Source organism: Dermacentor andersoni, chromosome 1 (assembly GCF_023375885.2).
Source record: "Dermacentor andersoni chromosome 1, qqDerAnde1_hic_scaffold, whole genome shotgun sequence".
Lineage (NCBI taxonomy): Eukaryota > Metazoa > Arthropoda > Arachnida > Ixodida > Ixodidae > Dermacentor > Dermacentor andersoni.
This window is the reverse complement of record NC_092814.1, coordinates 277148678-277164778: the sequence shown is the minus strand read 5'-3', so window position 1 is coordinate 277164778 and position 16101 is coordinate 277148678. Positions and strand designations below refer to the sequence as shown.

General features: G+C 41.2%; 1 protein-coding gene across 4 annotated transcripts in view; it reads right to left on the bottom strand.

Moving 5' to 3' along the window:
• The window catches only part of LOC126548176 (uncharacterized), a 65645-nt gene continuing 49544 nt past the window's right edge, over positions 1–16101 (bottom strand). For 3 of the 4 annotated variants that reach the window (XM_055063166.1, XM_055063167.1, XM_055063169.1), the window contains one exon: positions 1–1961. In XM_055063166.1, coding sequence (XP_054919141.1) covers positions 1850–1961 — 112 coding nt within the window. In that variant the 3' untranslated portion in view covers positions 1–1849. The remainder of the gene's footprint in view (positions 1962–16101) is intronic. The other variant, XM_055063168.1, reaches the window with a different exon arrangement.

Sequence of the window (16101 nt, the reverse complement as noted above, 5' to 3'; positions counted from 1 at the left end):
TTTTTTTTCATAAAAATTTCCCAATTTATTTTTCATTACAAACAAAAACTGCTGAGAACAACAAATGAAATGGATATAAATAAATTTGATTGACATAAATGTATTTCATAACAGCCCCACTTGAGCACATAACCCAATCTTTGCTTCACAGGGTTCCAATGCTGACAATGAAGTCTTGATGGAGATACTTCACAAGTGTAGGTCTATTTATTTGACCCCAACAAAGCTAACCGCCGTAATCAGAAATGCAACTTAACTAGAAGCTCATGCTTGACTTGATATAAATGACACCTGGCGCGAACGTGCCGAAGACGCTCATTGCGTTTCTTCTGGTGCATTGACAACAGGCGTCGTTTAAATCAAGTCAAGCATGGGCTTCAAATTAAGATGCATTTCTGAATACGGGGGTAAGAGGTGCCTTTGTTCTCAGATTTGCAATCTGCAGTTGCTTGATTGAAAATGAAAATGTTCATTATTCATGGCATGAGATGGCATGGCATGCCCTACAGACACTAGAACAACAAGGAGGCTAAGCATTGGCAGTTGTAGCCCTCATAGATGCAGCACACAACACGTGATTTTTCTTTGGCAGAAAGCCAAAACACTAAGAGGTAAAGTTCAGCCCACCATACGGATATGTTAAAAGGATGCCTCTTCAGGGCGAAGCTGACCAAAAGAGTGGGTAAGTAGAGAGCAACCTATGTTTAAACTGATATTATAATCAGTTAGTATGGAATGTGACTTAATACTTCACATATAACAAACCGACATGAAAAAAAAAAACAAAGGTAAAGGGAAGGAGAAGAGGAGGAGGGGGTAGGGAGGCTTTCATAATCCAACAGATTAAGGCACCGTGAGGTGTATCACAGACATTCATGACATATGCAATTTTGCCATGTTTGGCAAATCACAAATTGGCCACATTATAAGACCAGCAGTGAACATGCTTTTAACGATACGACATCCTGAACCTTATGCACAGTATGTGTGATTTGAAGATGTATGCAGCTTGTACATCTTATTCCCTAACAAGGCTATATATGACAGTTTTGTTTACAGAGTTAATAGAGCATGTGCCAACAGACTGCTTGAAAAATACAACCAAATTAAAGACTCGCTATTTCGTAACTAGCACGTCGACACTGTCAGCTGGCTGCTATTGGAAAGATACATGGTCTTCAACACTTTTAATGAAACTTCACTCCCTCACTGAAGCCTTCAGAAGATGCTGAAACATTGCTTTTCTGCAATAAACTTATTTTCATGGTTGTACACAACAGAGACAGAAAAAAAAAAGAAAGGAAAAGTGGTCAAGCCAATAGTAATCTCAAGTAATTATGAAAAATAAAGATTACTTGAAATCCACAATCATAATTTGAAAACTATTTATGAATGGTAAGTATATGTAAGGTCCTTCTTATTCTGAACTGCACTACATACCTCAAAGGGCATGCACATCCATAATAACACTTTTGACAGTGTTCACTCCCAATGCTGACACTGCTATCACGTTCAAATAATTTCACATAATTAGTTACCAAGAGGATGAATAACAGTGAACTTCAAATTATAGATATGAACACTTTCTTTTCTTCTGTAGGCAACCAGTAGAAGTTTTGTCAGGCTACATGCGGTAACTCGAGTATTTCGTATTAATAAAAAGGAGAGGGGGGAGGAGGGCACAATCAAAATGCACACAGAATACATGCTTGTGCCTTGAACACAGAACTGAGTAACATCAAGATAAAACTTGGGCACAGGCTCTTATTTATGACAGACTTCTGACACACTTTCCAAGACAGAGGTGGGGGGGCAACATAAACATGACTAGTGCACAAACTTTCCCCATTCATTCCATGGCCTTTAGCAGTGCAACATCTTGCTCAACAAGCACAACATTGATGTTCACTGCTGTTGGACCATTTCTGTTCCACAGCACAACTTCCATGATGTCTTCATAACTAGAAGAAAAAAACATCAAATCAGTAAATAAAGCAGTTCAGTGTACAAAAAACGTCAAATAGCATTTGTTTACGAAGAGCTAATACACTAACAGCTCTTACTGCTGCTACAACATTAACCTTTATAGAGAAGAGCTGCCTACAGGCAGTACAGCAGAAAAAAAAAAGTTTTATTGGTGAGTTTCAGTATTGAGTAGGGTGTTTCTGGCTAAGTGTTTCCAGCCAACACTGAATGACAGGCAGCAAACATCATTTGTTGAATTAAAGCGGAGACACAGGAAGAGGAAGTTTGGCATGAGACTCGCTTTCTTTTGAAAGCACAGTCAGAGGAAAGAGACAGATGCAAGATCCCCGGCTGCAGTGGCATATCATACAGGTAATGTAAAGCGAATGCAATGTACACCTACGTTTCCCATCCCACGAGAACTGTCTGTACGAGTTCCAAATGAAGCCACAGGTGGCTTGGGGCGCAGCTCACTTCCAGTGTTCTTAAATTGGAGTTGCACTCTATTATTGAAAACGTTTCTGCAAAATGCTCTCTTTTCAATAAATATGATTATTCTCACCGAATGTTTTGCACATTTAGATCAATAATAAGCATTTCCTTTAGGCATTTATACGTATTATCCTTAACCTTATGGGTGTCCCATTATTTATTGCATATATAAGTGTTACAGAGCAAGTTATTTAAAAAAAGTATAAACAAAACATTTTTTTAGAGAGCCCAGTTTTATGGATGATTTATTATAGTATACAATAAACTTGCATAATTAATTTCGTATGAATGTAATACAATTTACAAAACTTATTTTTATGTTTAAATAGCTTTTACACAATTAGGGCCATATTATGGCAAATCTAATTCCATCTAACTTTCCACTTTTATCACGTGTTGCACGCCGAGGGTTTGATCCCAGCAAGAACGGCAACACAGTGGCCTCCGAGCCCCCCTTCAAACCAATGATGAAGGCTCAGAAGAATGCAAAATGAAGTGCATCGTTAGAGAATACAGCCCTAGGACATGTGACCATAGCAAAAGCGAGGCATGCCATTTGAGTGCCCGTAGGCAATCTCAGTGGTAGCATGTCCCGTCATAAAAATGAAGTGAGTGAGGAATTTGCCGTATCAATTGTTAGATCGCTAGATGAGATTTTATCAGTTCGTGTACGTCTCTCAAACAGAGATGCACCAGTGGCAGTATCAGTGATTTGCAAGCGCCTGCCTGTAAGCAAAGTAATAACATGCCTACAGGAGACCCATGTGGGTGAAAACCTCATGGTAGTGTGTGTGATAAGAAACGAACAGAAATATTTTTACTGTCTGCAGTAACTCAAAATGACATGCGCGAGAATGCTGCTAATAAAATGCACAAGCACGAATGTGAGCATGCAGCATTAAATTCGGTGACGTGGGAATACTCCCAAAATACTGTGGTGGGAGCAAATGGTGAGAGTGGGGCAAGGCTGCAGCACCTCCAGAGCAATGCTAGGCGCTGTGTTGTTCCAAAAAGGCACGTTCATTGTCAAATGCTCAGTCACAGCCGTACTTGTGGGGCCGTGACCACTTGGGAGTTGTCTCGGCTACTATACATAAACGATGGTGACCCTCGAATAGTTAATATGCAGAGCCTGACCTGAACAAGGTCAATTATTGCCAATGAGTCCTAGCTATCCCAGCCAGTGTGTTTACTGCGCCTGTGAGTATAATGGAATTTTCAACCAGTGTCACAACAGCAGAGACCTCCTATCTTCCCTACCGTATGGCCACTAAGTGTTTTAGAGAACAAAAAGCACTCCTTACTGGTGGTTCAAATACAGTAGAACCTTGGCGATACATTCTCGTTATGTAAGCTTTCCCGGTGCCAACATTCGCAATCGATAACAAAAAGATCACCTCATAAAGTTATGCTCATTTTTTACCGGTTCATACTTTCCCGCAAAACACGATTTTTTAGCCCCAATGTTCAGTACGGCAAGTTGTTTTTCCTACACTTTCAATTTCATTAATTTATCATTTCTTTAATTGAATTAGTAAGTGCAATTATTTGTCCTGTGTTGTCCTTAATGTCTGTTTGTTGGCTTTTTATGATATGATTAATAAAAATCAGACCTCTCAGTTAACCCTCTTTCTTCTCGTTCACGACACATACTGTATTTTAGCTGTATTTAATTTAGTTCACGGATGCTAATCTTTGTTTGAACTGCCAACACAGTTAAATTGCCATATGCCTTCTTTGGTATTACTTGCCTCATTTTTAAACAATCTTATACTAACTAAATTTTTGATTAACAGTCAAATTACCATATCCTTTCTTTGGTTTGCAGCATGAGCACGCACCTTTCACTGTCATCAGTGCATTGCTCATATAGTTGTCATTGGGTCATGTTTGCCAGACTCGTACCTCTAATGGCATCCTCTCCCAGTTTCTTATATTATCCCCATTGCTTTTTCACACTTCACTTGCTAATACCATTTAGAGCCTAATTGGATTGTATTTTATACAATGCTCCTTTTTACCAACTTGCCACATTTACTCGAATATTGGTCAACCTTGTCTTTGAGAATGTTACCCAAAATGAGCAATCAACCTATATTCATGAACAAAGCTGGTAAAGGTCCTGAGCTAATGGAGCTCTAGCATCATGAATATAAGGCCAGTCTCGATTACCTTCAGACTGGGTTTAAGAAATGCTGCATATTCAACACACTCAACAGGACCGAGGACGATGTTGTTTGATGTGCTGCGGACACCTCCAGAGCATTTGTTGTGGAAGTCAATTGTGGCATCGACTAGTACAATTTAGTAACCGAGCTCATGCTAAATAAAGGTGTCATGTTCAATGATTTTCGTCTTTATAAGAAGATATGGGTCAACCAATACTGTAAAACCTCGTTAATTTGGATTTCACGGGACCAAAAACCGTGTCCGAATTAGGAATGTCAAATTATTGAGGATATCAAAAAAAAATATAAACAAATGCTTACTGCACCAACATGCTTTTATTTACTGATGAATCAGCAAATCTTGTTCTATTTTGCACAGAAGCAGTGCGGAAGCTGCAATTCTGATCTCGCAGCCGATTAGCGCTTCCTGCAGCGAAGGCCTCGCAACTTCCTTCACAGCGCGGCCATGGCACGTCTTTATCCGAGACCCACTTTTCACTACTGCATGCACATCCTGATTACTTTTTTCGCCAGTGTCGCAAGGTCGCCGCCAATCGTAATTTAGACGGTGCTCTTCATCCTCGACAGCTTTGCACTGCGTGAAAACGAAACTACTGTTTGTCGCAACCACTGTGATGAAACTGCGGCCGCTGTCATTGCAGTCATGGATGGCGACTTTCCAGTTCTAAAGGCACGTAGACAACGCCTTGCTATGCCCGGCGCTAAGCGCAACAATAAAGGCTTTAAAGACACAAATAGGCATGAAGCATTCTAGCGTTGCTGTCATCCACACACTGATGAATATGGCGATACGAACTCCTTTGCTTCATTTTGGTGGACGCTAATGCCATTCTTGCTCTCCCGCGTCACTCATTTGTGGCGCTCCGTGCTTGCCTAGCTCCCAGAGTTGTTTGAATTAATTGATGTGCGAACAAATACGTCCAAATTAACTAGAGTTTCATAGCATTAAATAATGCATACGCCTGCCGAGACCAAAGGACAAGTCCGAATTATCCGATTTTCCGGATTAACATGAGTTGCATTAACGAGGTATTACTGTATTCGAATCATATTTTTCTATTTTTCGCCGGGTTCAATATATAGGTGCCTACTTATTTTCGTGTTGGACCTGTTTTCGAGTAAATACAGTAGTGTAAATTAACGCTGGCACACACAAACATCCGGGTACATAATATGGATTTGTGGAACACACACACGTTGATAGAGGTAATGACACTCAAGCTCAACATGTAGAGGGGGCCCCTGCAGCACTTTTTCAACATTTTTAATATATTCTATAAGACGTGAAACAATGTTGCCTTGAACCCCTAAGTCAAGTATTACTCATTTTCTCTCATGCTTTCTTGTGCATTGTCACAGCTCTACCATCTAAACTGCACCCGACGACGCAGTGGCATCCTCATACGAGTACTGACTGGATTTGTGAAATTGTCATAGCGTCTGCAATGCTAACACCATCCATATTACTTGAAATATTTATGAATAAGAAAATTTCACTGTGTCCAACATCTCAACAAAAATTTTCTTCTGTACTCCGACATAATTCGTGGCTGTACTCTGCTCAAGTTTTATCAGTTCCTCTGGAGCGCAAGGATGCGCTGTTGCTGAAATTTTGCTGACATCTACTGCAGTGTGCATCCACGTGCTGAAATGTGTCTGTCTTTGTGTACGGAATTTGCCCACATCTAGACTCCCGTGAATACAAACAGAACTGTCATACTTCTTTCTATTACTTTTGTAGTTACAAGATGTGTTGTCATGTTTGCAATTCTGTGGAATGCACTTTAAAAGCCGCATTGCTAAAAATTAACTAGAATGGGCCATGCATTGGCTACAAAGGTGGCAATAGCAATACTAATGCACTGCCTCAGTTACCCAAAAACACACAGCTTTGGTAAGCCTGGATAGAGTGCATCGAACTACCAGCAACCCAGTTTCGCTTCTCTCTACTGCTTTATGCAGTGGTGCATTGGCCTATGGATGAAAGCCCATGTCAGCCATCAAGCTCTTTAGTTTTTGTTGCAATGTGGGGTGACAATTTGCAAAGTGGGAATCGATTCCTTTGTTACAACCCTTACTTCATTACATTGCTACCATATACAAGGTGTTTTTTTCTTTAGCTGCACCAAAATTTTAAAACTTCCCTGTGGCAGATAGCACAATTCTAACCCATCATCTAAATTATTCAATGAGATGGCTATTATTCCTACGAGAAATCAAAAACGCTTAAATTATTTAACAGTGCATATATTAATCTACTAATTGTAGCAAGCGAATTCGCAAGATGTATCCACCTAGAACTTCTCTGGACTGCACAATTTTCGAGATATTAATATCCAAAATGTAATAGAAACGTTCTAGAAGTCATGCATAAATTATTTTTATGATAGAGGCTGTTTGAAATACTTCAATTATGCTGCACTGCACAAGCTACGGTGTCGACACTACTCATGTTTCAGTAAAATGAGCTCTGGCGATTGCAGGAGCTCATTCTTGAACTGTGCACCATGGTGATATTTAGTAGGCGGAGCATTGTAAGTATGCCACGCTCCACCGTAGCCGTTGCAATCCAAGGTACTGAAGGAGTGGAAGCACTGCGAAGGGGGTGTTTGACTGCCAATAACTCCGCTTCTGCTAAATACATTGAAGTACATTGGCGGCAATGTATTACTGAAATAGCCTGCTTTAACTTCAAATGCATTTCTCCCCTTCGATAAAAAGTGGTTCAGGGCCTCTTTAATGTGACTGACACCGTGGCGGTTTAGGAATTTTCCCGCTCTGCCTAGTTTACTGGTGTGTGCTCACAACCCTGCTTTAGCATGTTAAATTATGTATTGTCATACAAGACATATTGAGTTATCAGCCTCCCGAAAAACGAGCTGCATAACCTTTTATATCTCACAAAAAATTACCCTGCGATACTCGCCCATATAGCTCTTTCCTAGGCACGTGATTATTTTGTTTATAGGCAGTCACTTGCGAACCGAGAATGTTGCCGCTCACGTGTCTCTTTACACAAAGCGAGTAAACTGGCAGAATCGCATATAGTGATCAAAGAAGTGATTACTGCAATAGTTACTCCCTCATATTCAAACAGGTGAGCACAAGGGAGTCTGCATGTGACCAGTCACATGGCATGCCTCACTTTAATATGGGAGCAAATTCCTGAGGCAGTACACTCAAATGATGCACTTCATTTTCCATTCTTCTCAACCTTTGTTTTTGGCTCGGACATTGTTTAGACGCCATCGCCATCTTTGGTGCGATCAGCATGTCGGCATAGCACACAAGAATGGAAAATGAAACAGAACGTTACGACGTATGTGCCCTAGTTGTGACAGACCTACTTAAAACAAAAATAAGTTGCATGAACGTTACATTTGAAAATAAAAATTCATTACGGTAGTTTAGACCATCCATATATCCATGTATTGAACAATAAGTTATGTATATATATACTGCACACAGAAAAGATTGTAATGTTACTGTCACCTCAAAAATTAGTCACTTTTTTTTTCTCAAAGTAAGCTACTTCAAAGAACTTAAATTTACAATAAAAAAATTTGATCCTGGGGGGATACATTTTTCGAAAAAATGCGACCTTAAAAGTGTTAAACATGCAGCTGGTCAGCTGACTAACAGCAAGGAACCAAATGTCACCTCACCATAGGCTAACAGCATAGGTCGGCACGCTCGTGAGTACACTCACTCACCCTCGTTTCAATAGCGCAAGTGTGAGCGTCACTGAGTGCTGGTGAGTGCGAGGGGACATGTGTGTGAACGTTTTGTAAGTGCAAAGCCTCAAATAAATCATGGTGAGGGAATACGAGTGAAAGTTTGTTTATACTGCTGACCTATGTCAAACTGGCCAGAAGAAAAAAAGGCACAAATGGCAGAACTTGGCCTATACCACATGTGACATGCAGCAGAACACATGTAACAGCTGCAAATGGCCTGAAATTGTTGTAAAGATGGATTAGCATTGGGCATCTTTGATTAGCCAGCCCTGACAGTTCTGGACCGCTTGCGACTGCTGTCCCACATTCGATTTTCTCGGGCAGCTTCACCAGCCGAAGAGCCGCTGGAATCGCATTCATTTTTTAGAACCAGAAGTCCTGAACAGTCTGCGGACTCTCTGCGCTGTCAGTGAACCAGCTCTAACAGCTATCACATGACGGCTGCCCGAAAAAGGCTTGTGCAGCGTCTGCCGCCATCGTGTTAAATATGCTATGTACTCCTATGTATTTTTGTTGGGAGATAAAAACTGGCCACAGGAAAAAGAAAAGAAGAACAAAGTTTATGACTGAAAGGGTCGTTCACAAGGGACACGCAGTCACCAACACACTAGCTGAAAATCGTCTAAACACAGGTCACAACATTGATTGGCATTCTACGACTATCATCGCCACATAGAAATCACTGTCATTCCACCGTCTTCTGAAATCTTTATTAATTCAATACACACTTCATATGCTTAATCGGACACGTGGGAATTTATACAAATTATACAGAAGTTTATTGTGCCATCTACTGCGTATATAAGGCACGGTCAAGCCTTCTTTGCATTTGTGATCAAGGGACCCGTAAGCGTCTCAAAATGTCCAACTTGGTTCCTTCTTTTTGTCGCCTGCGGTGAGTGTTTATCTCCAGGAAAATGTACGGCCCTCGAAAGATGTTTCGTTGAACCCTGGAAATTCTCACATTCTAGAAGGCAATTATTATGCGCTTAGCTATCACGACTTTTACATTGGTACTGAGCCAATGTACGAGCTTTTCTTGAACCATGTACAGTAAAACCTCGTAACAAATTTATTGGGGCAGGACGATGACTGTTTTAGCACTTTCCTGCCCATGGGAAAAGCAGCAGTTTTTCGGTAGTCTAGTAAATACTTTCTTTTTTTCCTTTCAATGAGCACACTTGATACTAAAATGCATAGTACAGTCTACGCTCATTATAACGGACCCGCGCACAACGCACTTTCGGATATAACGGACCATATTTCAACCTTAGTTTGCTCTACATATTTTATTAATGCAACGAAGTTCGCTTTTAACAGACCTCGCTACAACGAACTATCGGCTACAGCGGACGAAATTAGTGGCAATTTTTGTCACAATGGGGCGCTTAAAACGGACTTTTGCCGTGTCTACACGGGCAGACAAATGACTTGCGAGGGTAAGCCGACCATCGCGGCTCACTATCGCGTGAGCGAGGCACGGGTGGGGTGTGGGGAGAGGGAGAGGGGACGATTTGCTATCGCAATCGATGCCTTGCCTCTCAAGTAAAAGTGAGACTTTTTTTTTTTACTTTAGACGTTCGTCACTCACTCTTTGCAATAACTTTGTTGCACATCACAACCAAAGTTTCGGAAGTGAGGCGTTTCAGATATTACAGACTTCAGATAAATCAGACATTTATTGTCGGATTATCAGGGTTCATTGTAAGAAGAGTCGACTCTTTCAAATTGAAAAAAAAAAAAAAAAAGAGGAAATTTGCTTTCCGAAGGTACCATTCCCGAACAACATATTTATTGGAAAGAATCCGAATAAAAAGATATCCCCAACACAAAAATTTCGTAGAAGAAAAACTTATACAAAAACGTCATTGCTGCTTTATAAAAAGAAGCCTTTAAAAATTTTTCTGAATATGCATTTTCAGCATGAAAGATCTCTGCAGTATTCCAGCAAATATAACTTCTTGAGATGTAAAAGAAAACATTAACACTAGCGACTAGCCTTAGCGGGATACCAAGATCAACTCCCCGCCGTCTTTTCGCACAGCACTTGATTTGCTGCGCAGCCACCGGCAAATGATCCGGACTGAAGGCTTTTAACACCCTGAAGATAAGAAATGGGACCTTTAGAAAATACAGGATATCTTTATATCGCCTCAAGGCAGCTTTGAAGTGGTGTAGCAAGGGAAGTGAAACGCTGTTCGGAAATCTGACAAACCAAAGTTGTCTCCCGTACAGGTGCTGCTTCCCAAGTCCAAAAGCTCACACACAGATGCATTAAAATTGGTAGAAATGCGACGTGTCTGTACATGAGCAGTGCACGACGCCCTCTCGGAAGCTATGAGCACTCATCGGGCCGACCACGCCCCTTCTCCGGAGACGCTTTAAAAATCCATGTGTGGCAGAAAATGAAAACCGAAAACTGAAACTGACTGGATAGTTGCTAAATAATCCAATAAATGATGCTAGCTGAGAATGCTCGGAAAGTGGCAAAATACAAATTTGCAACCATCGACAGCGAGCTATCGATGGCAATAAGCAACGACAAGAAATTTTTAAGTAGGATCTAATCAAAAGCAAAGGAGCTATAGAATTATCTTATAGTATGGAAACACTAAAAGCTTCAAATAAACCAATATTTCAACTAAAGTGATTTCATTATAACAAGGGTTCACTGTAGTTGCTGCCGCTTTAGTAGGTGTTTAAGAAACAAGCACATTCATCAGGCATTTTCTTTGATGTGTTTTGTGAAATCCGACATGCTCATCACTGTGTATAGTAAACAGGTGGGTTTCGCCTTTCAGCTGACTTGGTGCAAAGTGGCTCTTTCTCTCGAGATATACAGTCGAACTGACTTTTAATACAGTTGATCCCGGATATACCGAACTCGAAGGGTATAGCAAAATAGTCTTAAATCGATAATATAAAATATAAAATATGCTTATCTGAAACTCCACGTCTCGGACAGGTTCCCAAGATAGCGAAGAACAGGAATTTACTGATTTGCTACTTCAAGACCGCATAGAATCGAAAACTTTACTTCTTTCTTTTTTTGCAAATGAGTGTCGTAACTTGCACTGCGGAACGTTCTTTGATAAACTGATTACAAGACTAACTCTTTAAATTGATAAATTGTTTGCACTGACATTGCAGTGCGCCTTGCACACGAAGTGCTTGCGTGTTTTACAGTGCAGCTCTTAATGGTCTGTTCCTGTGGCGAGCGGCGGCGTAAACGAGCGAATTAGCACAACAGTGAAAGATGAAAGTGCAAATGTAGAGCAGCAGATGAAAGACACGAGCCGCGAATGGTGAGCACAAATGAGAGCAGCCCCTTCAGTGACGAGTGCGCAGGAAACCGGTTTCATGCAAACCCACCCGACACCGATGCGCTCGTATCTGGTCTCAGCCAGACGGCTAGTTTTGTACTACTGTCTGCTCCCATTAACTCTCGCTTGTGCTTGTTTCGTTTGTCATGGTTTGCTATCATTTTGTAATCTGATTGTATGCGCGATGCAAATTGTGTAGTATTTTCTGGAAGCCAAGTGGCACCAGCAATTACACTGAAACGTCCGACGAGTCATGCATAAAAGCCAAAGCGCTTGACCCGCAGATCAGATTTTCGACAATGCCGACTCTGCTACACGTCTATCTAAAATTCTTTGCCTCAATATATTCCGAAATGAAAATAAGTATAAAGCTGCGCTCAAATTTCGCATTAGGGAGTATCGTAATCGTCGGTGAAACCAGCCTATAAGCTTCACGTCACCATCAGCGTGCTTGTAGTGAGAATTGTGCGTAAATGCACCTGGTTGCATGGCCATTACAATGCGCCATTCAAACAGTGGATTATCATACACAGGGACTGAGACAACCAGGCAGGCGCTGTTAAATTTGAAAGTATGTTTCAGCCTCCAGAACACCCTAGTCTATTCCCACTGATGTATCCCTGTGAGCACGAAGGAAATGCATGCAGCACTGACTGTGGGCCCATAAATGGCACTGCGATGAGTCTTGCATGCAGCTACCATGATAGTCTTTCCACGAAGGGCAGATGTGGCGAGTGGTAGTTTTGTTAAATGCAAATTGTAATGTAAAATTTGTCCAAGTGGGGGTTGGGGTCAGATTTGTTCTGGCTGCTTGCGGGACCCTAAATTGCTGTTTGCGACAACTCTATGAGAAATCTCAAGTTATGCATCCCGTGCCCGGAGCCACTTAGTGAAACAATTGAGTGCCATCCACACTTTGTTGTGGAACATGTGTATTGGACCACGAGGCCTTTTGCATTCTTGAAGCAGAGTGGGGATGCTCTTTCGAATAATTAATGGTCGCAAGTAGTATGCTCTACACGGCAGTTTTCTCCGCTATCAGTATGCTTCACCGTATTACCCGGCAGTGCTGCAGTGAAGCTTACTGAAGCAAATCTGCCATTATGGAGTGCAAATAGACCCTTGCTCCACAAGTCGTACATATTTAAAGAGACTCACTTTGCTAATTTTTACTCCTGCCTTTCAGGTGAAATGTCTTGTTTGACAGCATCTGCCAAAACAATGCCATTTTGTCGGATTGAACATTTCCGATGATGTGAGAAGTGATCACATTGCCATTAAAGGAAGCACACTTGCAGGCATGCAATGCAATGCAGCATTCTGTACGAGGTGTTTCATCGAACACTCAAAATTTTTTAAAGGTTGCCTGTAGCAGATAGCTCAAATATAGTTTATGAGCCGGTCTACTCGAAGCGGCGGACACTACTTGCACAAAAAACTGAAATGCAAAATCAACTAATTAACAAGAATTCACTAATGCACTTTGTAGCTAATTATCTCATGACCCATATTGCAATTTACAAATTCCAGCAGTGGACTTCGCAACGTGGATGCAGCGGAACGAATTCTCAGGATAACACCAGTTTCAAAATATAAATTCCCAAACTTTGCGGAGAAATGCATTGGCGTTCCAGTGGCAGAAATCAACCATTTCATATATGTATATTCTTGTTTTACTGACATCATGGAGCACATATATGCTGATAAAATGGTTTCCTGTGCCGTTATTGAAGGACGGGACATGTGCATACATAGGAGCAACGCCTCCAGCCACTCGTGAATTTTGCCTATGCCACGTAACACATGGGCCAATTGTGGTTAGTGTAATCACTGATGGGGAGGGTGCAAATACACATTTCTATTTAAGTTGTTACTGCACACATGTATCGACCATTTGCCTTTTCAAGACAAGTACTTCTTAGCAGGTTAGCCCCACTTTTCCATATCGGGTGTCTGGCTTTCTAGCCTACATTGTGGGCTGATCCCAGAGTTAGTACAACCTAAGGAGGGAGCCATTCCTATGAATATGTGCTGCCTAATAATGTGTACTGATGAGGGCTGAACCCGATGATATTGCAGTAGAAAAATTTAAGCAGTCTGACACTCCTCCTACTCCCTTCATGCGAGAGGTGACACAATAGAGTGTCGTGCACATTGACTCCGCCTCATTTCCACCCCTAACTTGCTCAGGAAGAAATCGTCTTTGATCGACCTCAACAAGAGGTAGAATCACCATTCAACTTTTTTTGCCAGTGATACTTCTGCAAGCAGGACAAAAGCACGATGCTACCTTTCTGTAGGGATTGCTTCACCTCTATTTTCTCTTTTGCCTGAGCTCACCTAACATAATCGTGTGAACTGCTTATGTGGCAAACAATCTCCCAATGAGATGACACTGAGAGGTAAAAATTTGATTGCATCGACAACAGGGCATAAATTATTCCTTCGTAATTGTCGTTCAGGATGGCTGCCCCATTGTGCTGTTGGCTCAATGCAAGTTCCACTGCACATTCCCTTATTGATCAAGTTACTGTAAAAACCCGCATATAACACGAACCTTTATATAATAGAAGCTAGATTTTGGTATAGCAAATAGCGACAGAAATGGGGAAAAAATAAAAACAATAATATAAGTTTCATCAACGTATAGTATATGAGGGAGGCAAACAGAACGATTGTGTCCTGAGCGAGTCACACTGAACTCACTGAACTGCCTCCCAACGGCACCACTGCCAATCTTGTTTGCAGCTAAAATCACCTTCCTATTTAAGGCAGCCGAGTACTGCTTTCACATTCCTGGCATATTGTGTTTCCCTCGCAGAGAAAAAAATTCAATTTCCCGAGAGCGTGCACTTGACATGGTTAGCACATTAGCTTGTGTGATGCCATAGTGAACGCAAGTTGGCTATTTCAGCACGTTATGGCGACCAAACCCACGGCACTTCTAGATTATGAGCCTGTATGCTAGAGAAGGAAGAGAACGACACTAGCCAGGCAGCAATAACGAAACCAAAATATCAGAGGCCGAAATTGGGGATGCTAAAAATTGGAAAAAGTTCTCATATTATGTGCACGTTTTTACGGAACTATTCTGCGATCCACTAAGCAATTTGTTCTCGCATCCTCTTCACTCTGTTCCTAATGAACTGCAAGTAGGACATGTGCTTAAGACCTGATATCAAATTACGAACTTCAAACTATGGGACAATGTCCCACTGTTCTGTCACTGTGCCCGTACACAGATATTGCGATACCTGTCCTAGAACACGTCAAGTGTTTGCACTGCCAAGTTTTGTCTTTTGTCAATCCTCACTTTCCGAATTATCATCCTGGGGCATTTTGGCCTGGTAAAGAAAAAAAAAAGAAAAAAAAAAAGGAACCTGCAACCACAAGCATGCACGGAGCCCATATGTCACAGCAGTGCTACTGTTTATTCGGCTACATTTCTTGCTACGTAATAGCAAAACAAAAGAAACGACCCAACATGTTTCCCAGATTACATTACTTCAACTCCATAGACTTAATTTGGGAAATTTGAAAGAAAATCAAGGATGGTCTTTTGTACCACTAACTTAACAGTGGGCATAAACTTCAGTGTTTCTCATGATTTCTTTAATGTGACTAGGGCAAAGATACTGGTCTGAAGTTTTAATGACTTTCATGGCAACAAGCTGACAAAATTTGAAAACAGTGCTTAAAGATCTGGAGAAAAAAATCTGGACTTTGGCCAAGATTGTGCAATGTTCCATTGTCAATACTATCACAGCTTTGATACTCTGTAATAATTAGTTAGAATCAATGCTATTGGTTCACAGTCTACTACAAACTATTTTCAGAGCTGTCACCACAACAGTTGTTCTTTGGGAGCTAACCAAAGTGTGCATTTGGCAAAGTTTGCAAAAAGCGCATCTGATTGGCTGGGCACTTCCATATTTTTACAGCAAAGCTGTTTATGGCAGGGTTCTCTGAAATTTTCATGTGTGGAGCAAAAACTATCATCATCAGCAATGGCTCGTGCCACCACTCGCACATTCGCCTTCATCGTCTTCTTCGTGCTACTACTGCACGTTCCCTTATTGATCAGGTTACTGTAAACATACGCATTAAAAAGAAGGAACCAGCAATCATGAGCATAGCCGGAACCCGTATGTCGCAGCAGTGCTACTGTTTATTCGGTCACATTTCTTGCTTTGTAACAGCAAAACAAAAGAAATGACATGCTTTCCCAGATTACATTACTGTATTTAATCGAATCTTACGCGCACCATTTTGCTGATAAAACGAGTACAAAAATTGCATGTGTGTTAGAATCGAGTATGACCCTAAATCCGTGTTACCACATCAGCATCAGCATTCGAAAAATGACCGCCTCGTACGCGCTTCTAGCCTAGCTGC